Consider the following 26,662-nt stretch of genomic DNA (forward strand, 5'->3'; position numbering starts at 1 on the left):
CCACCCCTGTGCCCACCCTTCCCTCTCACCAGACTCTGGAGTCCCTGGCAACCCTTCCCTTCTTAAAAGCAGACAGATCCTCTATCATCTGTCACTTCAGTCCCTTGCCCTGTGGTCCTTCAAAAATAATCTGCTTTGGTAATTGTGGATGGATCCAACCACTTACCTTCCTGTGCCCCTTTCTTTTGGTTGCAAAGTGCAACTAGAATAAAACCATCCACCCTCATGCCCTGGGGCCACTTTAAAAGCCACAATCTCTATTTCATCTGGTCCACTGGCTCTGTCCATGAGTCTTTCTACATTTCCAGGGTCAGTTTTCTCTTTTCCCTGGAGTGGCTTTTTCAAGCTTTCCCCTACCCCCTCCAGCATCCCTGCTGTGTCCCCAGCTTCACCTCCAATTCCTTGGAGAAATGAGGGGCCACGAACCTCCTCGCACCATACCTACAAGCAGACCTGTGTCTGTCTCTTTCCTTTCTGCAGACTCGCCTTTTAAACACAGAATGCCCAGGTCCCGGCCTCTCCCACCTTTGCTGGAACTTCATTTCATTACATATACCCGCTGTCTTCTCTTTAATTTTTCCTGGTCTACTGGCTCCTTCCATTCAAAATAAGAACATCCCCAAGGCTCTTTCCGCTGAAAAGAAAATAGGACTATTACCACCTCCCTGAAAGTCTTCAGTCCCTCCAGCCACTCCTCATCTTTCTCATTGGGAGCATCGCCTACATCTGCTCTCTCCATTCCCCCACACCTCCTACGGCTCAGCTTGCTACAGCCCAGCTTCTATTTCACATCCCCACAAAACAGCTCCTGCTGAGCCCACCACCGCCGTGCTGCTAAGACCTTCTTTCCAGTCCTTTTAACTGACCCATTCTGTAGCATCCCTATACCCTTGAGACCTTGATTTCCAAACACCACCTTTTCTGGGGGATCGTCTCGTCCCCGGGCTGCTCGTTCTCAGCCCCCTCTCCTCTGCCCTGCCCGCTCTCATGGGGACTTCTGTTGCTCCCAGGGTGACCTCATCCACTCCTGTGCTTCGGATGCGGCTGATTCAATACCTGCATCTCCATGCTGGATCTTTCCCCTGACTCCCAGATGCAAACATCTGATACCTGCTGCACGGCTGAACTCACACGTCCAAACGCTTCTCATCTCCTCCCTCACAGCTGCTCCTCCTCTGTGCTCACTATCTCAAAGACAGACGCTGCCAAGGACCACAGGGACCCTCCGTGCACCTCCTGTCCTCTCCCTCCGCATCCCATCGATCACCAACAGCTGCCGTTTGCTCTCAGTACTCTGCTGAGTGCTACCAAGGACCACAGGGGCCCTCCGTGCACCTCCTGTCCTCCCCCTCCGCATCCCATCGATCACCAACAGCTGCCGTTTGCTCTCAGTACTCTGCTGAGTCCAGCCACTGAACATCTCTGTGCCTCAGCTGGACGAGAGGGCAGACTCCCATCCAGTCTCCTGGCCTCCCTTCCTACTGCCCACACCTCTCCTCTGGTTTTCCCATCCTAATGCTGACTCCCCTGGACTGTCAGCCCCTGCATTACTTCTGTCCCTACTGCTAGACCGTGAGAAAGTTTACTATTGACCACCCTGGACCAAAGACAGAGTCTGGGACATGCTCAGTCAATGTCTATTAAATAAATAAATGAATGTAACTAGAAGCAATGAGCCTCAAATGAAAGTGGGTTTATACAGTGAGGAAAGAACAGTTGTTGGGAGGTAGATTTTGGAAGGGAAAATGCTAACACTGCCTCCAAGCTCTGTTATAAATGAGGTCTAGAAGAACCAGGGGGATCTATTGGAGTCATGTTCAGAAAAATGGGGGAGGCCCTTCAACAGAGAAACTCACCAGCTATGTGACTTTGAGCAATTTATTTCATTTTCTAGAACCTCAGCTTTCTCATTCACAAAATGGGTTTAAAATATCAGCCTCAGTGGGCTTTATGAAAACAGAATCAAATGCAGGTTAAATGCTCAGTACAGTGTCTAACTCAGGTGAGCTGAGCCTAAGTGCTCAATAAACATTTATTTTATGAGTCTTGATTAAAGCCAAGAAGGAGTGGGAACATTCAGAGTTAGGCTAACGACGGGGGTTGGGGGCAGGTTGGGGGAAGGGGGCAGTTAGAAGAGTGATGGGGTATCAGCAAGAAAGCCCCGAGCAGGATGGAAGAGTGCAAGAGGGAAAAGGGTCTGCGGGGGCCCTGCCATCACTCTCAGCTACTTCCTGCCCAAGCACTGACTTTCCTGGAGGAACTGCCAGTCCTCCAATCTCACTCCCTGCCACCCAGGCCCCTATCCGCCTCCACCGGAAGGCCTGCTTCTGAGACTTGGCCAGTCAGAGCCTCCTGTTTCCGGTCAGGGCCATGAGGTCAGGGTGCACAGCAGAGGATCCAAACCAGGGCCATCAACCCCGGAGTCTCAAGTCCAGGACGTGGAATGGAAAAGAGGCAGGTCTTTTCTGCAGGAGCTGCCCTCACAGGGAGCTGCTGACAGCTGTCTCGGAACCAGAGAGGAGGAGGCTGCTTGTGGGGAGCCGGCATATAGGAAAGTGGGACCTCCAGGTGGAGACAGCAGTACCGCCTGAAAGTGAAAGTGAAGCCACTCAGTCCTATCCGACTCTTTGTGACCCCATGGACTGTAGCCAGCCAGGCTCCTCTGTCCATGGGATTCTCCAGGCAAGAACACTGGACTGGGTTGCCATTTCCTTCTCCAGGGGATCTTCCCAACCCAGGGATCGAACCCGGGTCTCCTGCATTGCAGGCAGACGCTTTATCTTCTGAGCCACCAGGGAAGCCCCATAACTTGCTGCTCTTATGGTATCGTGTGTCTGTGTGCCATGTCACTTCAGTCGTGTCTGACTCTTTGGGACCCCATGGACTGTAGCCCACTAGGCTCCTCCATCTGTGGGATTCTCCAGGCAAGAATACTGGAGTGGGTTGCCATTCCCTTCTCCAGGGGATCTTCCTGATCCAGGGATTGAACCTGCATCTCCTGTGGCTCCTGCATCGTAGGAAGATTCTTTACCGTTGAGCCACAGTATCATAGCCATGGTATCATACCAGTACCACCTGAGGTCCCCCAAAATACGTGAAGTCTAACCTCTCCCTAGATTTGTTCCATGAGCCAGTAGGGGTTTCTGTCATTAGGAACTATTTGTATATATCAGTCCTGAGTAGAGTGAAAGCCACTCTCCCTGGCAAAGCATTGAGAACCTCTGCCCTGTCCAGTCTCCGCTAATATGTAACGATCTTATGACCCACACTTGGACTTGTCCAGGCCTCAGAAAAGGTTAGCAGCAGAGACCGGACTGGAACCAAGTTCTCCCAATTTCCTGTCCATCTCTTCCAAATTCTTCATCTTCAGGACACAATCCCCACCCTACTGCCAGCACTTGGGCCCAAAGCTAACCTTCCTTTCAGCTTGTAGCTCCCATGACGCTACCACCTGTATTAAAGTTAATTCTGTTTACTGTGTGTCAGGTGCTGAGCTAACTAAACCTTTTATATCCATGATTCTCATCAGATCTTCAAAAATCACTTGAAATGATTCTTCCTATTTCATAAATGAGGAAGGTCAGAAGCTGAAAGACAAGCCAAGATCATACAGGTAACAGGTCGTACATAAGATGCACACTCAGGTCTGTTAGATTCCACACAACCACAGCTTCTCAGCCTGCTGTCCTCTAAAGTATTCATGCAAAAACTCGGGGGCTGTGGGGTGACAGCAGAAAATCCAGTCACTTAACTTAAATGCACTCACTTAAATGCAAATGTATACATGTGTCTATTTATCTAAGGGCAGGTTCATAGGTGATACATCAGATTCTCAAAAAAAAAAAAAAGCCCCATGATTCAAAAAGGGTTGAGAACTTCTGGGTTTACGATGAACTCCCTGGGGCCAAGGCACAGGCCTGGCCCATAACAGACCCCTAGGGAACTCAGTCCAGCTCTTCTATCCCAGCCATTCCATAAACAAATGCTAAGGGACGCAGGCCCCATGGAGGAGCAGCCACGTCCTCCGGGGCTGACCAGAGCACTATCTCTGGTTTGGCCACAGGGAGCCTCAGATTCCCCAGCAACCTCCTTCCAATCAGCTAATCTTTCTTTTTCCCCGCCCTGGACAAAATATGCTTGAATGCCTACTAGACACAGACACTGTGCTAAGAGCTCTACCTAGATCATCTCATTTAATTTTTGAAACAACTGCGCAAAGTGAGTACTACCGTGATTTTCATTTGCAGATAAGGAAACAGGCTCAGAGAGGTAAGTGACCTGCTTGCCTTTAGTTGGAGTCTGATGAGCAACCTGGTTGACACATATGAAAGTCGGCCAGGATGGATACCAATCAGTTCATCTCAGGGAAAGCAGCTCTGGAGGCTGACGGCCTGGCCATGGGCCAGTTTTCAAGCCAGAGCTGGTACCAGGGCTGCATCTAGAAACTGCTCTCTAAGTGGCTCACAGGCCGGCAGGAAGACCATCTCTCAGAGCACCCTGTTTGGGAAAAGGCAGCTTTACTTCTGGCTTGCTTCACCCACTTGGTCCGAGCTGGACACGAAACAACTGTTTGCAGAACAAGCCGCGCTGCCCTTTGCCAAGCTGACCTGGCCTCCGCGTGCAAAGCAGATTACATCAGAGCCCCCAGTGGCCCTCCTCCAGGAGTGCTGTGGCTGATCAGAGGTGGGACTCAGCTGGCTCCCAGTCAAATAGTTTTGCTAAGGAAACTCTGAATCCCCTGATAGTGTGTACACATCTGGTTGTTTTTAAAAGACTAAGCTCAGTTGAAAAGGAAAAGATTTTGAAAATAAAGAGTGAAAGAAAAACCACCAACACAAAAGCCTTCAGAATTTCTCTTTTCAAAACAAACGATGTACAGTCCCTACCGCAGATGTAGCTAGGCCTTCTGTAGTTCCTACTGTATCTCATAAAACAACGGTAATGCGAACTCCAGCCCTGATCAGCTGACTACAAGCTGATGCCTCTCTGGGGGCTCCCGCTGTGCTCGGGGTGGTAGCCAGATGAGGCTGGAGAGGCTGAATAACGGTGATGCATAGCACCCGGCATTTCCGAGAGGGATGGCCCAGCTGGAGGGAAGGCCCAAAGGGAACCCAGGCCCAACACTCCGGGCTCCAGTCACGTACGCTGTGCAACCTCTAGGCCACTGTCCTCATTTGAAACCAGAAAAACAGAACAAAGAGGAAAGGCTGTCAATAGCCCCATTTGGAGGTTTGGTCTACTCAAGGGGGTCGTGCAGGGTACTTTCTACTGAAGATCATGTTCTGGCAGGTCTGTCTGAGCAATCAGAAGCCCACCCCCCCACCAACCCCCCGGGCTCAGTTGGTCCAAGTCCCTGATAACATTCCTTTAGGTGGGGATGCAGCTTCATACCTGGAGCAAAGGTTCTGAGTGAGCCTTGTTGGTCTATAGTAGGAGCATGCGTGGGGCCAGTGACCAGGTCATCAGGAATTCAAAGAAATTCAATTCAAGGAGCATTTCTTGAGCACCTCATTCTTTCATTCTACACATACTTACTGAATACAGCTGACACTGGGTAAGGTGGTAGGGGAAACAGAGATGAACAAGACAAACACACTTCCTGCCCTCATGGAGCCCAAAGACTGGCAAGGAAGATGGAGACTAAAGAGCTACACGAAATGCGGACAGACGGGGAAAGGACCACACGGAGAAGCGGAGGAGCAACAAGGGGACATATGCCGGGAGCCCTTACACCAGCTGGGATTCACGGAAGACTCCTGGAGAGGGTGACATTCTGGCTGAGATCAGGTGAGAACAGGGAGAACAGGATGAATGGGGGCCTCATGGGACTGAGACGTGATGCAGCAGGAAAGAGGAGGGAGGCCAGGAAGGCCGAAGCCCACAGAGTAGAGGGGAGGGACAAGAGATGAGGTCGGAGGGGTGGACAGAAGCCAGACCCACCATGCGGGACCTTGCAGGGCACATGAAGGTGCTCGGAGAACCTCAGCTTCAGTGGAACTGGAAGCCACTGAAGTGATTTCGATACAGAAAAGATGTGTTCAATTCCATCTGTTGTGTGAAAAAGGACTGTGATGGCACAAGCATGGATGAAGGTGGGGGGTTCAGGAAGAGGGGTTTGGACTGGGGTCGGTGCCTGGGAGTGAAGCCTGGAGGGGCTCCCAGCCTACGGGGGACAACAGATTACTATCTGCACGCACACGTGCAAGGGGTATTCTTACCTGGTTAAACCTCCGGGTAAAGGCCACGACGTTGGGGGCGAGACTATGTTTCTCCTTCTTACTCCATCCACAGCTGGCTAGTTCCTAGGAAGCACAGAGTCAATTTCAAACAGTGATTCCAATGAGGATGTAAATACAGATGGGCATCTACCTGGAAGGTGGGCCCAGAGGTGGGGAAGGGCTGAAACCTTGGCCATCTGTGCCCTCCCAGGGTGGGGGAAAGTCTCCTCCTCCTCTGGAGAAAGGGGCTGGGTCCACAGGTACAGGGGCATCCTGGGACTCCCAGAGGCGAAGGTGAGAAGCAGGTTATTTATCTCCACAACCCCAGCCACATCTCTCGGGACTTCTGTGCCCAAGTTATTCTCAACCCCACAGGGCCACTCTGCCAGCTCCCTGGGACTAGAAGTCCCTTCTTAATGCAGACTGTCTGATAGAGGGTATAATGTTATAATAAGCAGGATTCACCACCCCCTCCCAGGGCTAACTTAAGGTCTGGCTGAAGATTCTCATTGGCCCAGGAACATCCTCCATTTCTGGAATCAGGGAACATCCCAGGCCAAGCCCATTGCTATCAGAGAAGCTTTTGGATGACCTTGGATTCTCTCCTATCTCTCACACAAGCAAAGGGGGGCAGGAGGAGAGGTGCCCTTAATATCTTTTTCAGGAGCCTTGTCTCTTTTTTCCTAGCAGGTTTAGCATTATAATTTGAAGAATCAAATGACCTAAATATTACCTATCAGTGAGGCTGGTACCAAGAACCACCCCCCATGTGTGGGCAGGGGGCAGGAAGCCTCACTTTTTATCTCACAGAATTCTTACCATATCAGTTTTAATAACGAAAAAGAGGGCCCAGTACTACTCATCCTCCTGAATGAATGCTCTGAAAATCACTCAGTCGTGTCCGACTCTTTGCGACCCCGTGGACTATACAGTCCATGTAATTCTCCAAGCCAGAATACTGGAGTGGGTAGCCATTCACCATTCCCTTCTCCAGGGGACCTTCCCAACCCAGGAATCTAACCAGAGTCTCTTTTTTTTTATGTGCAGGAGTTTATTTGCTTTCATGAACAGCAATTTTATTTTTTTTATCACCTTTTCTTCTTAGTGTTTACTTATTTACTTTTTTAAAATTTTTTATTGGAGGCTAATTATTTTACAATATTCTATTGGTTGGTTCATGTTCATGTATGGCATAACCGGAGTCTCTTGAATTGCAGGTGGATTCTTTGTCAGCTGAGCCACCAAGGAAGCCTAAGAATACTGGAATGGGTAACCTATCCCTTCTCCAAGGGCTCTTCCCGACCCAGAGATCAAACCCAGGTCTCCTGCATTACAGGAGGATTCTTTACCAGCTGAGCTACCAGGGAAGTCCATTAATTTGGTAGCCGTTCCCTTCTCCAGGGAATCTTCCCAACCCAGGGATAGAACCCAGGTCTCCCGCATTGCGGGCAGATTCTTTACCAGTTGAGCCACCAGGGAAACCCAAGAATAGTGAGTGAGTAGCCTATCCGTTCTCCAGCGGATCTTCCCATCCCAGGAATCTAATTGGAGTCTCCTGCATTGCAGGCGGATTCTTTGCCAGCTGAGCTACTAGGGAAGCCTTGGCTCCCCTTCTGCTCCCCTTCTTTTCACAAGTAGACATGAGTCTGAGCCGCAGAGATTACCTCTGTTTACCATGATTCTCCTTGTTCTGAAATGTATATCTGGGTTTCTTCCCAAACGTATACTTGACCTACCTCTGCGCCACTGAGCCCTCCCACCACCCCACTTTACGCTTCCATCAGTCAGCAGATGTGCATCCCTGCCCTTTTGAAGCATAATTGTGAAGACAAGGGCTTCTCTCCCAGGTGGACCCTAAAGCCAGCTCTGAAATGTATGGGCTAAAATCTGACAGAAAAGAGAATCTGTAAAACTGATGTTCAAGGACTGATTGCTGCCCACTTGCTGGTGACAGATCCCCCCTTTGTGTTTTCCTCAATGCTTTAACAAACAGCAGAAGTTATATACATATCCATAGGAGGGGGGTGCACATCGCACGTGTGTAAGTGCTCGTTTAATTCAGTGCTTGGGTCTTATTTTCACACCGTAAGAAACGTAGGAAGGCATTCTCAAAGGGAGCAGTGTGAACCTAACAGACAGAGTAAGGTCAGAGTCTGCCCTCCACGTATCAGCTTCATTCTGAGGAGAACCTCAATTTTCTCATCTTGAAATGGGTATGATGATATATTTACCCTGCTCTTGAGAACAGGTAAGTGAGATTAAAGCACACACAGGGCACCTGGTATGTAGCAATTACTTGATAAAGGTCACCCCCCTCCCCTTCCCAGGGTCAGCCACATGCTGTCAGACATGACTTTAACTCCAAACACTCCCTTCTTTATTCCACATGTGCTCTCACTGCTATCTTGAATTACTCACAAAAATCTATCATTATTTCATTTTGCTGATGTCATGCAGGCAGGAACCAAAGCAGGTACTTAATACATCTGCCCCAAATTTGCTTGATTTTAACATTCCTAAGAACTTGATTTAAAAACTGAATGTAGGGACTTCCCTGGTGGTCCCGTGGCTAAGACACTGCGCTCCCAATGCAGGGGGCCTGAGTTCAATCCCTGATCAGGGAACTAGACCCCACATGCCACAACTAAGACCCAGCATGGCCAAATAAATAAATAATAAATAAAAACTATGTGCAATTCTTGGGCCCTTTCACGCTACAAGACACGTCACATTCAAAATTAAAACCTCAACAGGGCAAAACACTATGTTTGGGAGATCCCTTGATAAAAGAGAGAGTCCTTTCTTTGCTCCGAATCCCAACCCTGTCACTCTTTTCCTTGGGAACCACTTTCCTGGCATCAGTTTCATCGAGACGGAGGAAGAAGAGAGGGATGCTGAGACTAACCCTACAGAGCTGTGATGGAGACCAAGAGAGACAAAGCCCAACAAAGGAGGGGACACACAGGGCACAGGCCTGGCTCACAGCAGACTCATCTGGGGAATGCACAGGGCATGAGCCTTCCTCACTGCTGAAATCTCCCAAAACCGGTACAGAGACTTATCAAGATGCCAAGCGAAATAAGACCATTCTAACTGCACTAAAACAAGTCCTGGGCCCAGCCTCTTTGGCACTATTCCTCTTCTGTGTTTTGGCCTTATTGGAATACAAGAGATTCCATCTGTGTGAAGCGGGTTTGGAACATGTGAAGTAATAGAGCAACACTCCTCCAGTCACTAATGCCTAAAAAAGGTCTACGCTATGGAACTGATTTGAGCATTTAATTAAGTTAAAATTGACCAGAGGAGACGGGGCTGGTTCTGGAAGGGAGACAAGGGGCTGGGCTGAGGCTGGTAAGGCCCTTGTAGCCTGCATGCTGAAGAGCCAGGCAGCTGTCCCTGGGCCGCATGGGGCCCTGATCTTGCCCAGGCTGCCCCTGGTTCTGAGCTCTGTCGAGGTCCACTGGACATGGAAGGACAGGAAGAACCCGGTCAGTCCTCGCCAGCTTCCTGTAGCACCTCTCCTCCATCATGTGGCTGTTTCCCTGGGTTTTTTCTGCCACTAAATAACCTGCCTCTTCTCCCTTCCTCGGGCTTCAGTGGAAGACAGGTCCTGTCTTCATAGGACCCATCTCCTGGGCTCTGGCTCCCCTGCCCTCCCTGCTCAGAGCTCTTGCTCTAATGTCTTCTCTTGTACCTGTATCTTCAAACCTCTTCCTCTCCAGTTTCTTCCCTGCTAGCATTTTAAGAGGCTTAACATAAGCCTCTCTGGCTAATCATAATGGTGATGACATATCACCTTGACAATAATAACCAAGGCCATCTTTTCCCGACCTCCGGCTCCTCCAGCTTCCACGCACTCTCTTTCTCCCCTTTTCAGGCACCTCTCTTGAAAGCGTTCCTGGCCACCTCCTTCTTGACCCCCTGGGCGGGGAACCCCTCTGTTTCCCACTCTCTGTCCTCGCCCCTCAGTTCTGCACTCTCCTGGTTGTCTTCTCACCTCTTGTGCCACGGCCCCCCAATTCCGAGTGGTTTTTCAGTTGCTTTATTCTTTTCTGCCACATGTCCCTCAAGTAGTGAAAGTGTTAGTCACTCGGTCATGGGGTCGACTCTCTGCGACCCCATGAACTATAGCCCAGCAGGCTCCTCTGTCCGTGGAATTCTCCAGGCAAGAATACTGGAGTGGGTTGCCATTTCCTTCTCCAGGGGATCTTCCTGACTCAGGGATCGAACCCAGGTTTCCTGCATTGCAGGCAGATTCTTTACCATCTGAGTCACCAGGGAAGCTCCCCATGTTTCCCAAGGCCCACCTAAACCCGTCCAAGGTCACCGTCCAGGAAGGTGTCTGCATCCCTTCCAGGAAGATCACACTTCCCCATGGCTTCCAGCACATGCCCGTGTCCAGCCCAAGTTTCTCTTCTGACTCCAGACCAGTAGAGTCAGCCACCTCCTGGCCACACCTTTCTTGGCCTCCCACAGACACCCTAAAATCAGAAAGCCCAGAACCAAAAGGGTGTCTAATCAGCTGCTTTAAATAAAGAACACCTAAAGACATGAGAATCATTTAGACATTCAATCAAAGGACAGTGTTTATAATAAACTGTCCATGGAAAAACCCCTAGCCAGTATAAAAACAATTTTGTCTTAATATCCCCATCTGTAAGCACTCCTGGGTGAGAACAAGAGTCAACACTGGTCTCCGCTCACCCAGGAAGCTTCTCTGGCCACCAGCTTTGTGCTTAGGGTTTTAGGAGTCAGATGCCCTGAGGTGGCCTGAGAAAGGCCTGACCGGACTGTGTCTGGGGTCAGTGAGGTAAGGAACTGGAAGAGGCGAGCTGGGGAAGGGGACAAAATTCTCCCAGAAGGCTCCCACAGGATCTAAGCCACTGAGCCACAGGCAGCCACACAAGGCCCTTCCATGCATGAGCTAATTCTATCTACACTCTTCTCCAAATTACATTCCTAAAACATGCCCACGTGGAAAATGTCCTACCTCAAGGGAAGGTCACTAACCCTGACCTCAGGGACCGCCACCACGCGGCACCAGCCAGGGACACCACATCGCCGTCCTGCTTGACGGCGATCTCCCCCCTTACTGTCTCCACGCCTCTCCCCACCCCTCCCAGCCTGCCCTCTGGAACACTCTTCAGAAGAAGCAGCGGGACAGTCATGCACTAGTCAAAGGAGTTTTAGAAGCACCCAGGGAGCAGGTGGCCCACTGAGGTAGTGGAGGGAGACAGCACCAGTTTGTGGGTTGGCAGTGGGGGTCTAAGGAACAAGGCATTTCAGAGCTCTTATACCTCACTGCTGGGAACGCAAAATGGTAGAGCCATTTCGGAGGGCCATTTGGCAGTTTCTTTTAAAAAAAAAAAAAAAATCTTGTTTTTTTGGCTGTGCCAAGTCTTAGTTGGAGCATGCAGGATCTTGAGTTTCGGCAGGCAAACTCTTCGTTGCAGGACGTGGGATCTAGTTCCCTGCCCAGAGATGGAACCCAGGCCCCCTGCATTAGGGGAACAGAGTCTTACTCACTGGTCCGTCAGGGAAGTTCCTTGCAGTTTCTTTTTCATTTTAAGTGTACGTTGAGCAAATGACCCAGCAATCTCACTAAAGCAAACATCTGTCCACAGACTAAAGAAACATGTGCATGTTTATCTCAATTTCCTCAAACTGAAAACAGCCCAGATTTCCATCAACTGGTGAAGGGGAAAACAAATTGTGATGCACTGTTATAACCAACCACCACTCAGCAATAACATGTCTGAGCTACTGATACAGGCATCAGCACAGAAGAATGTCGAAAACCGTGCTAAGTGAAAGGAACCAAACAGAAAAATATTATAGGGTTCCCCTCTTACGACATTCTGAGGACGGGGACGACTACAGGGACAGAAACTACGTTACTGCCTGCCGGCGGCACAAGGAACAGGCCACAGAGAAGTTCTGAGGGGCCAGGCGAGTTCTCACCCCGGGTCCTGGCGGTTCCGCCAGAGAATGGCAGTCCTGCCTACTTCATCCGCAATTTCCCTTTCTGCAGTTTCAGTTACCTGCAGGTCCAAACATATTAAATGGAAAATTCCAGAGATAAACAATTCACACGATTTAAATCGTGCGCCGTTCTGAAGGGTGATGACATCTCGTGCCCTCCAGCTCTGCTCCGCTCAGGACATGAGTCATCCTTTGGTCCACCGTGTCCTGCCTGCTCATTAGTCACTGAGTAGCAGGCTCAGTTACTAGACTGATTGTTGTGGTGTTGCAGGGTTTGTGTTCAAGTAACCCTTATACTTATTAATGGCCCAGGGATCTTCCTGTCGGTCCAGTGGTTAAGACTCTGAGCTTGCACTTCGATCCCTGGCCAGGGAACTTAAGATTCCACATGCCACACGGTGCAACCAAAAAAAGGAAAAGAAAAAATAAATAAATAACGGCCCCAAAGCACAGGAGGAGTGATGCTGGCGATTGGGATACACCAAAAAGAAGCTGTAAAATGCTTCTTCTTTAAATGAAAAGGTGAAAGTTCTTGACTTAATAAAGATAGAAAAAAAAAAATACACTGAGGTTGCTAAGATCTACAGTAAGAACAAATCTTCTAGCTGTGGAATTGGGAAGGAGAAAGAAGAAATTCATGTTAATTTTGCTGTCGCCCTTCAAACTACAAAAGATATAGCCACAGTGCACGGTAAGTGCCTAGCTAAGATGGAAAAGACATTAAATTTATACAAGATTTTGAGAGACACCATATTCACCTAACTTTTAGTATAGCATCTTGTTATAACTGTTCTATTTATTATTGGTTATTGCTGTTAGTCTCCTACTGTGCCTAATTTATAAATTAACCTTTATCATAGGATGTATGTAGCATAGGAAAAAACATAGTACATGTGGCCTTTGAACAACGCAAGCTTGAACTGCACAGGTCTACTTTCACACAGGTTTTTTCCATAAATTCTAGAGCAGTACATGATCTGCAGTTGGTTGAATCTTCAGATTCAGAATCTTGGATATGGAGGAACCAGGTACTAGGTGCTCCCCATGGGGACTGAGAACCCCATGGACTGTGGTCCGCCAGGCTCCTTGGTCCATGGAATTTTCCAGGCAAGAATACTAGAGTGGGTAGCCATTTCCTTCTCCAGGGGATCGTCCCGACTCAGGGATCAAACCCTAGTCTCCTGCACTGGCAGGCAGATTCTTTACCACTGAGCCACCTGGGAAGCGCTTAACTAGTATATGCACATTTAAATAATATGTATTTAAAATGTTTACATATTGTATATTTTAATAGTTGCACATATTTAAATATTTTATGTTTCCTCCAATATTAGACAACCGATGGATAAAAAGAAAAGAGAATCTACAGGTCCTTGATGCGAGGCATATTCTCTCCTGAATGGCCCTGGGTCGTTAGAAAATGAAATGCAACACCGGCAGGCCACCTGGCTTGGCCCCAAATGACATCTACACATTTACATTTATGTAACCACAAAAGTGAATGCTGCCTGTTGGTTTGCGACTTTTAAAGTCAGTCTAAGGAAGGACTGAAGGACTTGGTGCAGCTGCAAAGTGTCTCAACGTTAATTTAATTCACTTGACGATGTAAACATATAGGGGACAGAGGTGGTCAGTGGAGACGAAAAGGAGAAGCATAGGAAGTGAGCAGTCAACGGACACTATGTAAGGCTGATGAAACAAGAAACAGAGGTTTCAGCGCACCAGATAAAGTTCCAAAAATAACCAGTGGAAGAGAATCCTCTGGGGAGAGGACTGGGGTAAAAGATCAAAGCCTTACTTTATAAGCTCTTCTCTACTATCAGAATATCAAGATATGACGACTTTGAAACAAACTTTAATAGGTGACATGTTACAATACTACACACTGTAAACTTTCTAAAATAAAATTTTAACAGTTGAGTAAACACTCAAATTACAAAATTTTATAAACTCATAACCTGCTGATAACCTGTCAGGGTCAACATCTATGACATAAATGTGTCAACATAAACAACAGATAGTTTTCCCATGACCTGTGCCTTCTGAAGGAGTGTGCCTATCAAACCACGACCATCTGGGCCTTCAGGAAGCATGTCTGTCCTACAGGAAATGGTAGAGCTTTACCCAAAGGAAGCCCAGAGAAGAGAGCTGCTAACTGGGGCAGTGGGAAAGTTCCACCAATGGGCTCCTGCCTTGCTGCCTTAAATCCTCACTGGGACAAAATCAGCTGCGGTGAAAAATGGAAGGAAGAGAAAAGGAGAGGAGGAAAGGCCAAAGGAGGAAGGACGGAAGAAAGGAGGGAAGGCGGAGAGAAAGGGAGGGGTGAGGGAAGAGGGCAGGGAAGAGGGGAGGGCGGGAGAGTCAACCGAGCAGCAGGCCCCGTGCTGGAAGCAGTTCTAAGACCAAAGCTGAGGCCTCGAGGAGCTTAGCGTGTGGCCAGTGAGGGAGACAGACATGGACCCAAATCACCGTAACTCAGGACAACAAAAGGCAATGGCACTTTCCTGCTTTGTTTCTGAAGGCTGAAGCCCTAAAAGCCTTTCCTAGAGTGGAGTCTTTGGAGAAGGAAATGGCAACCCACTCCAGTGTTCTTGCCTGGAGAATTCCAGGGACGGGGGATCCTGGTGGGCTGCCGTCTATGGGGTCGCAGAATCGGACACGACTGAAGTGACTTAGCAGCAGCAGCAGAGTGGAATCTTCTGAGTGACGTCAGCAGAGAGAGAAGCATCTTTAGCTCCTTCTTGGGAGAAGGAGCGGGAGAAGAGGGAGAAAGAAGTGGAAGGAGAGCGACAAGAAAAGATGAAGAAGGACGAGAAAGAGAAGAGGAAGAGGCAACGGGGACTGCCGGTCCAGGAAGCACATCTCCGTTCATCTGATGTCAGAGTTAAGGACTCGCAATGGACCAAACAGAGCAGCAAAGGACTAAGCAAACATGCTCCTGCTTTCCATGTTCCATGGGAGGGAAGAGAGATGAGAAAGCTGTGGTAAGTCAGATGATGATAAGTCCTTTGAAGAAATGTTAACCAGGAGGAAGGAATGGAATACTGGAGCAGATGCCTCGGGACGCCTGGCCGGTAAACCAGCTGGAGTGGAGGCTGTGAACAAGGTCAGCAGCAAGCTCTGGAGGATCCGGGAGAGGGTTCCAGGCTGAGAGTTCCAGGAAGGAAGCATGCGTGTGAAGACCCTGGAAGCTCTGACAGCGCAAGGTGGGCACTGAGGCTGGAGCTGCTGGAGCCTGGGGAGATGGGAGGAGATGGGGTGGGAAGGAAGTGGATGGAGGCCTGGAGGGCAGGTAGAGACTGGCGTTGACTCTGAGTGGGACGGAAAGACCACGGAGGGCCCGAGCAGAGCAGCCCCAAGCCTCACGCGGCGCGCGGGGTGGGTTTTACTGATGAGGTAGCGGCGCAGTGGACCCGCCCCAGAGGAGTCAGGGGCTCCTCTGCTGGGCTACAGTCTAGCCTCATACACAGGCAACGTCCTTGTCTCATGCGAGAGCAAGTCACTTTTGTAATTTGCAACAAACACCTGCTGGGGGCTGTATGTGGGGGAGGCGGGAGGGAAGGAGGAGGCTGGCTGGGGAGGAAGGCACACGAGGGTCTCTTCAGGGCTCAGAAGCCCTGGCCAGACAGACCACAGAGGGGGAAAGATTCGCTGGGGACAAACGGGTGCCTTCTGCAGAACTGGGGTGTGTGTTCAGGGTAGGGGTCACTGACTGAATAGCTTCAGCTTCTATTCATTTCGATGGAGCCACGCGTTCACAGTTGCTACTGTTTCGTCAAGTCCTCAGACTACCGTCTGCTGAGCAAACATGTGGACTGAGGGTCTTGAAGATGATGCAAACCTTTCCAGCCCCAGGGCTGTGTGGCTCGGCACAATTGGAACCAGCTGTCCAGGCAGGGCAGCGGCCAAGTGCAACCCTGTGGACCGCCTCCAGTCCATGTGACGGAGAAAGGGCCCCGTGAGCAGAGCGCGGAGAGCCGCCCGCAGCGCAGCCGCCCGGATCCCGGGCCGGTCACGAGGCCCACAGGGCTACACGTTCACTTCCCACTCTCACCCTGGGGACTGTGCTCAACCCCCTTTCTTCACAGTCTTGGGAAATATTTTTTCCAAATAACATCATTCAGATGTTCTCTTTTTAAAAAGAATACACTTTGTTTTTTTTTTGATCAGGGACCTAGCACGTGTCCACTACAGAAAACTTAAACAACACAGAAAGCCCAGAGAAGAGACCTTAAGTCACCCATCAGCCTAACACACAGAGAAACCAGAATTTCCATTCGGTTAATAGTAATGGCAGAAACAACAGCAGCTAACGTCACTGAACACTTACTAAGGGTCAGGCACCATGTCAAGTGTTTTACGTACACGTATCCATTGCCCACTGAATCCTCACAACAACCCTGCAGATGGATACTATGACTGCCCCATTTTACAGATGGAAGAAAGGAAAGTTTAGTTAGAGGAGTTAAGCAGTTTGAGGAGATCCACTTATGTGGTCGATGTGAGCGCCAAGATTCAAACCCGAGTCTGCAGGTCTCAGGGGCCTGACCTCCTTGGCATCAGAGGGTGTCTGTCTCCAGAACAGGGACCCCTGCCCACTCCCAGGGCAGGAGGAGGAGGAGGGCCAGCACGCAGGCACACACAGTCACCCCCTCAATGAAACTCACACTGTAGGTGTGGCTCCGTCCTCCCAACCGCACCGTCACAGACATGTTCTCATGTCTGCCTCACTCTCCTTTCATAGGAGTCCTCATACACACATGACATCGCCTAGAAACAATTCATCATATTCGTCTCCTGTTGTTTTTCCTAGCTCTAGGAGAAAATTTCGATCTGTCATTTAATTCTCCTTTGGTTTTCTGCGATATCTGGTTCGCTGCTCACTGTTTCCACTGCAATTTAGATCACGTTCATCCCCACCCCACCCCCGCACAATTCAACCCTTTTTCATCTGGGTCTCTGCAAACTGCAGTTGTCCACGATACTACCAGGAACACAAGATGAAATTTCTGGGAGCACCCGCTTCACGGGGAGGGCAGGCCCTGACCTAGCCCTCGCACTGCCTTCTATTTTTTGGCCAACCCAAACTTTTCTATGTCTGGTGAGTATGCTAAACACCATGTCGGAAACTGGAAAAGTGAACTCAGAAGTTCCAGGGCCATGTGATTTTACCAGTGGGTCTGATCAGACTTCATCATTTAATGTTTAAGTAACACCTAATTCTTATGCTAAATAATTTATTCCAGAGCAGAAAAGGTGACGGAAAGAAGCCCCAAACCCAAACACCTAAGGAATCAGAACAAGCAGGAAAAAAAAAATCTTGCTACACGGCCTGGTGGGTTTGTCTGAAAAAATGTAAGGCACTTGCCTGGTGGTAGAGTGAACAGGAATCCGCCTGCCAATGCAGGGGACACAGGTTCCAACTCTGGTCGGGGAAGATTCCACATGCCTTGGAACAGCCAAGCCCATGAGCCAGCCACAACTCCTGAAGCCCGCGCCCTCGAGCCTGTGCTCCACAAGAGAAGACCCCACTCGCCACAACTAGAGAAAGCCCATGTGCCGCAACGAGACCCAGCGCAGCCAAACAAATCAATAAAAATATTGTAATGTAAGGATAAGCTATATAGTATGAAAACTATTAACATAATAATAGCCTATCAATGGAGAAGGAAATGACAACCCACTCCAGTGTTCTTGCCTGGAGAATCCCAGGGACGGGGGAGCCTGGTGGGCTGCCGTCTATGGGGTCGCACAGAGTCGGACACGATTAAAGTGACTCAGCAACAGCATATCAATAAATCAAAGAAGGAAAAGGGTCACTTTCCTCTCAGATAATGAAAAGTAACTAGCAAAATGCAACATTCATTTGGGATTTTTAAAAAGAAAAATAGAACTTAGAAGCTTAGTAATATCTATCTCAAATCAGCAGCCATCAATATGTAATATAACAAGAGGAGCACTGCAGCAGTGGTCCCCAGCCTCTTTGGAACTGGGGACCAGTTTCATGGAAGACGGTTTTTCCACAGCCTCAGTGAAGAGATGGTTTTGGGACGATTTAAGCACATGACATTTATTGTGCACTTTATTTCTACTATTATTACATCAGCTCCACCTCAGATCAACAGGCATGAGATCCCGGAGGCTGGGGACCCCTGCACACAGGAATCTGAATTACAGATGCAAACAACAGGCGGTGCAGCCTTTCTCAACAAGGTTCCTTATCTGAACTGCACAACACAGAAAACGATGTGAGTGACTTTCTTAATTCTCCTAAGACTAGGACACTTGCATACACAGTGGACCTTCAGGCATGAGGCTCAGGTTGAAAAAGGCCTATACCCCAATGCTGGCCAATAGCAACATAATGCAAGCCATGTGTTTTAAATTTTTTAATGCTGCTGCGTCACTTCAGTCGTGTCCGACTCTGTGTGACCCCATAGACAGAATAGCCATATTTAAAAAAGAAGAAAAGGTGAAATTACTTTCAACTGTTTTATTTAACTCAACATATCAAAATATTATCTTTTCAACCTGTAATCAATATAAAATATACAAAATTGTTCATGAGATACTTTATATTCTTTTGTACTAAGTCTCTGAAATCTAGTCTGTTTTCCACACTTACAGAACACCTCAGTTTGGACCAGCCACAAGTCAAGTGTCCAATAGCCACATGTGGCCACCATCTTGGACGACAGAGCTCTAACCAAGGTACAGAGCCAAGACCCTGAAATATGAGAAAGAATTACTGAACTGGAGAGGTCAGGCAGGAGAACCAAAGATAAGCACAGATGCCCCATCAGCAGGGCTGGGGCTGGTGGGGGGAGCCAAGGCAGTCAGTTGAGGACCAGGGAGGAAGGTTAGCCTGGGGAAAGCAGGAAGACAGACCAGGCAAGGCACCCACTCATGACTGATCTGAAATAATGGGTTCTTCGTGACCCTGCTGCTGAAGCTCTGTCCCCACCTCTACTCCCCTGCCCCCGCAAAGGGAAGTGAGCTTGTCACTGCACTAATAGATGAGGACAATCAAGCAGATGGAAAGAAATACATTAAAAAAAAGATGGAGAAAGACATGTGCCATTTACATTATGATTTCATGGGGACTTCCTAACCCAGGAATCCTGGGTTCTGATCTCAGTGCCCTCTGAGACTTTGGGCCAGTCCTTCCCAGTAAGGGGGCCCAGCATCCCGTCTATAAAATACAGTGGGCCCTCCATTGTCCTGAAGGTCCTCCCAGATCTCCCATTCTATGAGCCTGCGAGAAGCAGAGGTCACACGTGTAGCTTAATACAAAAACACGATTAAGTAATACCTTCCCCTGGAGACTGCGTGACGGCAGCACTTTTCTTTCCCAGTGTTTTGAGAGGTGGGGAGAGGCTGAGCCTGAGAGACACAGTCAGGAAGGGGCGGGGGCTTTGGGGCACTGTGCTGTTCCTAAGGGATGGGGTGGACACGACAACCCGGGGAGGCAGGAGACAGGAACCAGATCAGGGGGAGGAAGGTGGGGGCAGACGAACAGAGAAAACACAACTGAGGTTCCTGAAAGAGGGAAGGGAAGGGAAAGCAGGGGAGGGGAGCAGAAAGGAGGGGAGAAGAGAGGAGAGGAACGGAGGAGAGGGGAGGAAGAAGGAAAGAAAAAGGGAGAAAAGAGGGAAGAAAGAAATGCATCCAAAGCTGTTCGAGGTTGAATCCAGGTGGACTGCCATCAGGGAGGGGAGAGGGCACCCTGGTGGAGCAGGGCAGGGAAGGAGGGGTGTGGGGAGCCCCGAAGGGGCAGCTTGCTGTCCAGGGCATGGGAGAGGAACTCGGACAGAGAAGCAATGGCCGCTCACATGGCGTGTCCCACAGGCTCTCGGTGTCCCCAACAACAGAGGCCTCTGAAGGTCTGCACGACAGGAGCAGACAGGACCGACTGGTCAGATGCCAAAGAGGCAGCACTGGCCACCCTACAGCAGGGACCCGTTTGGGGAGGCTGAGACCCACACCGCGTGCCTCTCAATCACACCAGACAGGAGAAGAACATAGTGGGAGCACAGGGAGATAACCGGCCGCCAGCCCCACGGCTCCTCCTCCTTCTGTCCCCGGGCTGAGAATAACAATAATGATGAGAATAAAATAGTAACAGCAGCGCTAAGGCCAGGCAAGGCTAAACTCTACTCTTCAATTACACCCTTAATCTGTTAACAGTGGCATCTACCAGGAAGGGCCAGCATCTGCCCCCAGTTTACACACAAGTAAACTTGAGATTCAGGGAGGATAGTTCACTTGCTTAAGGTCCAACCGCAAATAAACGACAAAACTGGGATTCAAACTCAGGTCTGTATGACTCTAAAACCTAATCTCTTAACCACTGTGCTTTCAGCCTGGCTAAGCATTACTGCCATGATTTTTCACCAGCATCTTGAACACTGTGCCTGCCAGGCAGATGGCACTGTAGGGGTCAACAGTGAACCAACGGGTGGTGAAGGAGGAGAGCCATGAGGCGCGCGTTCCCAGCACCTCAGGCACTAAACAGTGTGCTTTCAGCTACTTTACTGTGCGGAAGTCTCAAAGCCAGACCAGGAAGCAGATTTTACTATTCCAGTTTCACAGATGACAATACCGAGGTTCACGGAGATGAAGTCATTCATGCAAGTTCATCCAGGTGGTAAATGGCAGACACCACAGCCTGGGCTTTTAATACAGAAAGGCCCCAGAGGTGGGTTTGAGGTATAAGGTAAGGTAACCGGACAGGGGGCCTGGGAGTGGACGGACATCACTCAGAAAAGGCTGACCTCGCCAGAGGGTGGGGGTGGGGAGGTACCTGTAGAAAATGTGAGGCTGGAGGTTGCACAGGGGCTCCAGGCTCTCCCACCCTAAGGACATCCCCTGACCCCCGCGCCGTGTATCAGGCCTGACTTCTGCTGGAGCTGCAGGAGGGGGCCACACAGTGTCTCCAGTCATTAAAGTCACCGTTTCATTCAATGTAGCACACTGAGTCTCCTCTCCCACCTCCCAGGAAGTTGCTTTTTGATAGCGAGCACCGTGAAGCCCCCGCCCAGAGCAGGTTTCTGGAAACAACAAGAGACTCCTGATAGACTCCAGTGGCAGTTCTGCAGCAGGACCCACCACAGGGGTGAGGCGGGTTTGACGTGGGAACGGTCTGACGGCGACCAGAGACAGCCAGTGCATGGGGACCAGGAGGAACGGCTCTTTCAGAGAAGCTGTTTCCTCTCCTGAGAAGCTGAAACAAGAACCGCCTTTCACACGTTTGATCTATATGAGGATACTTGCTGGAATTAGAAGTGTGAGAAAGCCTTTCGCACTCTGGAGCCAACAGCCTCTGAGGTGTGAAACCACCTTTTGTAAGCCGAGGAGTAAGGCCATGGCTTCCTTCGTTCCCCGCCTCAGGCCTGGCCGCCCCTCAACTCTTGCCTGCAGCCCCATCTCACCAGGAACACCAACCAGGTGGTCTCCACCAGGGCCTCCCCTGTCTGTACCAGGCTCTGTGCAAGGCTTGGGGGCTCGGACGGTGGACATGGCACTTGCCTCCCAGTGGAGAAGACTGGCTTTCATTCAGAACATGCTGCTGAGTGCCTGAGGACAAGTGCAGCGTGAGCCAAGGAAGCAATGGGGGACTTCAAGCCAAGGAGAGGGGGCCTGGCACTGAGCCAGGACACTGGGACAGGAGGGCACGCAGGGCAGCCTGCCGGGCAGTGAAGAGTTAGTGCCTGGGCCTGGCGGTGAATCTGAGGCCCTGCGAGGCAGCCGGGGCAAGGGGAGCAGACAGTGGGTGGGGCGGGCTGGACGGGAAGGGACAAACCGGGTCTCACAGGGCCCGCAGACTTGGGAAACCAGTGGACATCTTGAAGACACTCGGGGAGGTGGTTAGAGATTTAAAAACTGCAGGGTGGGCGACAGAGCAGGATGGGGCAGAAGGCGGTATGGAGATGTCCCTGGGGAGTAGATGAGAAGGAGGCGAGAGGGCAGCCTACCTGGGAGGTGACTCTGGGGACAGAGAGAGGTGGAAGGAGGGGGGACAGGGCTCGGGGACTGCCTAGGAGCAGAGAGCACTAGAGAGAGGGTCACCGATGACTTCCTGAAAGAAGCACAGCTCTGCCTGCAGAGCCAAGTCCTAAGAGCCCTGGGCATGATGGCTGAGGCTCCACGATGAGACCGCCCCATTCTCTAGTCTAATTTTGCACAGAGCCCTTCCCCTTTCCTTTGCTCTGGCCGACCGAATCTGCTCACCGGTCCCTGTACATGGCCACGTTCTTCCCAACCACCTTGCCAGGTTCAAGCTGTTCCCTCCACCTGAAATGCCCTCTCTTCTGGCCCTGCGTCCAGACCACAGCGATCTCTCCAGGCCGTGAGTGAGCAAGACCCCTCTGGGGGTGCCGTGTCCATGCCCCGGCTACACGTATCAGCCCCATGCCCAGACAGTGCTCAGTCTGTTCCCGTTAGTGTGGCCCTTGGGTCCCTTGGACTGCAAGGAGATCTAACCAGTCCATCCTAAAGGAAATCAGTTCTGAATATTCTTTGGAAGGACTGATGTTGAAGCTGAAACTCCAATACTTTGGCTACCTGATGCAAAGAACTGACTTATTGGAAAAGACCCTGACGCTGGGAAAGATTGAAGGCAGGAGGAGAAGGGGACGTCAGAGGATGAAATGGTTGGATGGCATCACCAGCTCCGATGGACATGAGTTTGGGTAAACTCTGGGAGTTGGTGATGGACACAGAGGCCTGGCATGCTGCAGTCCATGGAGTTGCAAAGAGTCAGATACGACTGAGCGACTGAACTGAATTGGCACTATTTACACAGATTTCTTACTTTCCCCTCTAGATCTCCTCACTCACCCTCGAGTCCCCTGAAAAGCAGGCAGGGAGCCTCATACATGGTACATGCCAGTCAGTATGTGCTGGACAACTGAATGGTAAGCATGGACCCCACCGTCCCCAGCAGGCCCAGGAATGCCTGCTCAAGCCACAAGGAGATCGCCTGGAAGAACATCTCCGGTAACTACATTCAAATCCACAGCTCCACTCGGAGACCTGACAGTGGTCCCCTCGTGCATCCACCTTCCTCCAGATGCCATTCAGACTCCAGGGACCACCTATAGCGTGACTTCAAATACGCAGCCGAGCCAGCTCGGTGTTGCTCTGATTGCCTGCACGCCAGAGGGCCGCGGCTCGGAGCCTCTCACAGCCTCACAGCCACCTGGAGGGTGACTCCCCTGGGGTCTACAGTGGCCCGTGTTGGGGGGAGGGGGTGGCGGTAGGGAGGGGCGGGCCACAGTTGGAGCCCCGAGTGTCCCAGGTCCATGAGGAGGGGACAGCAGCTGAGCAGGGGTGCTATGCTCTGTAGAGGGTAACAGGGTTAGAGACAGATGACCAAATCCAGCTGCACACAGAAGTGTCTGGGCATAACACTTTGAGAGGCTTGCCCTCTCCAAAAAGTTTATCCACGATGCAAAAGAGGAAAAGGGGAAAAAACAAGAGATCACAACTCATTTTACAAGCCGTTTTCATCCAAGAATCTCATATTTTCCACTGAAGGAAAAGCCAACCTACATCTAGAGTCAAACTTTTCAAGACCTACACTCAAGAGAAAGAAACACTCTCCAGCCATAAATTAAAGGCCGGCTTTAAACTCTCACTTCCCCAGAGAGCCAGAGCTTCAGAGCCCTTCACGCCCTGCAGGTGGGCCCTGACTGTCCGCCCGTCTAGTCGGAAGGCAAACAACCCAGGCTATTTGTAATGACAAGCAAACACTAATGAATTTTGGAGCATGTCTGGTGCTTGCGTTTATAGTTCATAAAATCATCTGGCTTCTTCTCACCCATGCTGACATGCCAGTGAGGCAACCCCAAATATTTACAGGCAGGAAGGGGCTGCCAGGACCACTCTATGAGAGCGGGGCCAGGGGTACAGGGGACTGCCTGTAACCTCCCCATTACATATAAACCTATTTTTATGCTCTGACATTCAGCCTCAATCTTGGCATGCAAAATCCTATTAAACACTATGTACTATTAAACACTATGTTTTTTTTTTAAACATCAATCTGTCTCAATTACATACAGGTAAAAACCTAGTCAGAATTGACCAAAATGGCTTTTCTTTTAATATTAGCCAGATATAAATCAAGGATTTAAAATGCAGTTAAGATTTTTCCAGTCAGGTATATAATTTGTCTAATACACACTACTGAATTCTAAGTGTCTGGAGGAAAATTACTTCCATAAAAAATAGGCAGTCGGTCTGGGAGCACCACACGTATCCCTAGCCCCCAGGGCAGACCCCTCAGTGCCCAGCTAAGGCAGAGCCCCTTTCCTGGCAACACCACAGTGACCACCCAGTGGGAAAGGACCGCGGAGGCTCTGGGACTCCTTCCATCCCGAGGAGGTCTCGGGGAGTCGCCACATAACCCAGATGGCCCAGACTGGCCCCTGGCTGTCTGAGTCCTCCAGAGGCCGGCTTTCATCCCCCAAGGAGACACACATCACAAACCACAGGAAGAGTTACTAACATGCAGAGTGAGCTCCTACATAAGGAGATCTTTCTTAACCTCAAATAGCTATGCAGCGTTCACTTCTTAATGGTCAAGTGTCCCACATCTGACCTAAGCCGTGTGCAAATAAAGGTTGTCTGAACATGGGCTGTCTGAGGGCATCAATGTGCAGAAGCCATCACTCATTTAACTGCGCCCCCCCACAGGCCCTCACTACCCCCCCAACCCCCCCAAACCCCAGGCTCCATTCAGACGCCTGCACAGTACAGATACCTAAGGCGCTGACTGGAGCAGACAGGGTCTCAGAGCCAGAAGGTCCCCAAGAGGCAGGTGATGTATTAGGACAAGGGGACACTGAAGGACACTTGTTCCCCATTACTCACACGTTGGGGTGTCTGCCCTGCTCCTGACCATCCCCAACTCTCTGGGAACTGCATCGTGCCTGCAACCTTGTGACAGGGGCAGTCACCTTGAACGACATGAACCTGACCTCCACTGGGCCATTAATAATTCCCTGTGTAGGAATTTGGGCTCTAGGTGGAGGGAGAGGGAAAAGAGTCAGCCTGCAGTCATCCTGCGCATCCCCGACCCCTTCCACCCACCCACCTCCCGCCCCCACCACCAACCAAGGAGTCACAGGGAGCCGGCAGAAGTTCGAGAGAGGGCTCTAAGGAAGGATGGAGGAGACAGGAAAGACAGGAGTCTGGTCAGGCTTCTCAGCCTGGATTTCAGCTCCTCTCCACTTCCGGGTTCTAGGAGATACCCCCTAAGACTTATAGCAAATTCCCCGTTTTATTGGCAAAGCCCCCTCTGTCAAGCTGGCTCGTGCTGTTTTCTGTTACTTGAAACTAAAAACATAACCTGGTCTCCCACTGTTCTTTTCTCACAGCCCAGCAGCCTGGGTGGCCTCAATGAAGGAAAGGTGAGGAAGGGGAGGGACAGCCTGACAGGGGCCAAGTCTCAGAAAGCCCCTTTCTCATGGAAACTGATCAAAGAGGAGGCCAGGGACCTCCTTGGGAGAGTAAGGAGCCAGGAACCAGAGGCCAGGGGCCTGGTTTCTGGTTCCCAGGGAGTCTGGACTCTGCTGACCTTCCTGATGTGTGGCTTTGCTTCCTGCTTCCTTCCAGGGGGGTCACGGAGCTAAGGTCAATGGAGTCAGGGCTGTGAGCTAATCCCCCAGAAGTGGGGAGGGTGGAGGTGAAGAGAGCATCCCATCACACAGGCCTCCAGGGTGACGTGTGCCCCAGGGTGTGGAGTTTTCAGGAAGGGAAAGCTAGCCTGGGTTCAGAAGTTCAGGGACTCAGAGAAGTGAAGTGAAATTTCCTGAGGCCACACAGCAGCAAGCATGAGGCCAGCTCAACCCAGGAGGGCCATACACCAACCTCTATGGTATCAGCTCCACCCCTTCAGGAGATTTCACCTGCTAGCTCTCCTTTCCTGGGGCCAAGAGCAAAGCAGCATCTGTGACCCTCAAGACAAAGAAGAATGAAACTGCGCCTCTTCCCCTCCCCCCCCACCAGAGGGCTTTTCACAGTCTCGATCCTTAGCGAAGCGCGAGCCTGCTGGACGGAGGTGCCGTCTGACTGAGAACATCAATGGACCTGAGGCTGCACGGATTTCAGGCTCCGGGGATCTGAACTGCTCTGTGCAGTGAAGGGACACGGATGGTCCTGGGAGGGGAACAAAGAGTTGGAAAGTGGCTGGCATCAGCTGAGGGCCCACAGCGACGGGGCAGCCAATAGGTATTTTAGAGACTGTGACTGCTACAGCGCCTGTTAAAGTTGTTAGTGTGGCTCCCAAGGTTCCCTTTCCAAGAAGTCTCCATGGCTCCCTAGCACTCTGCGTGCAGATTCTTTGCAGGGGGGGTGGGGTGGGGAACCTGCAGAACTGATGCCCCATCACTGTGGCTCAGGGCAGAACTGATGTATGTGCTAGGAATAAGCCTTCAGGGACTCACACAGACGTGAAG

General features: G+C 50.5%; 1 protein-coding gene across 14 annotated transcripts in view; it reads right to left on the minus strand.

The window, feature by feature from the left end:
* RALGPS1 (Ral GEF with PH domain and SH3 binding motif 1) overlaps positions 1-26,662 on the minus strand; it is a 295,201-nt gene that overhangs the window by 192,478 nt on the left and 76,061 nt on the right. For all 14 annotated transcript variants that reach the window (XM_055400228.2, XM_055400227.2, XM_055400222.2 and 11 more), the window contains one exon: positions 6,219-6,302. In XM_055400228.2, coding sequence (XP_055256203.1) covers positions 6,219-6,302 — 84 coding nt within the window. The remainder of the gene's footprint in view (positions 1-6,218; positions 6,303-26,662) is intronic.

This window comes from Moschus berezovskii, chromosome 11 (assembly GCF_049115385.1).
Source record: "Moschus berezovskii isolate FMDL1 chromosome 11, NW_MosBer_1.0, whole genome shotgun sequence".
Lineage (NCBI taxonomy): Eukaryota > Metazoa > Chordata > Mammalia > Artiodactyla > Moschidae > Moschus > Moschus berezovskii.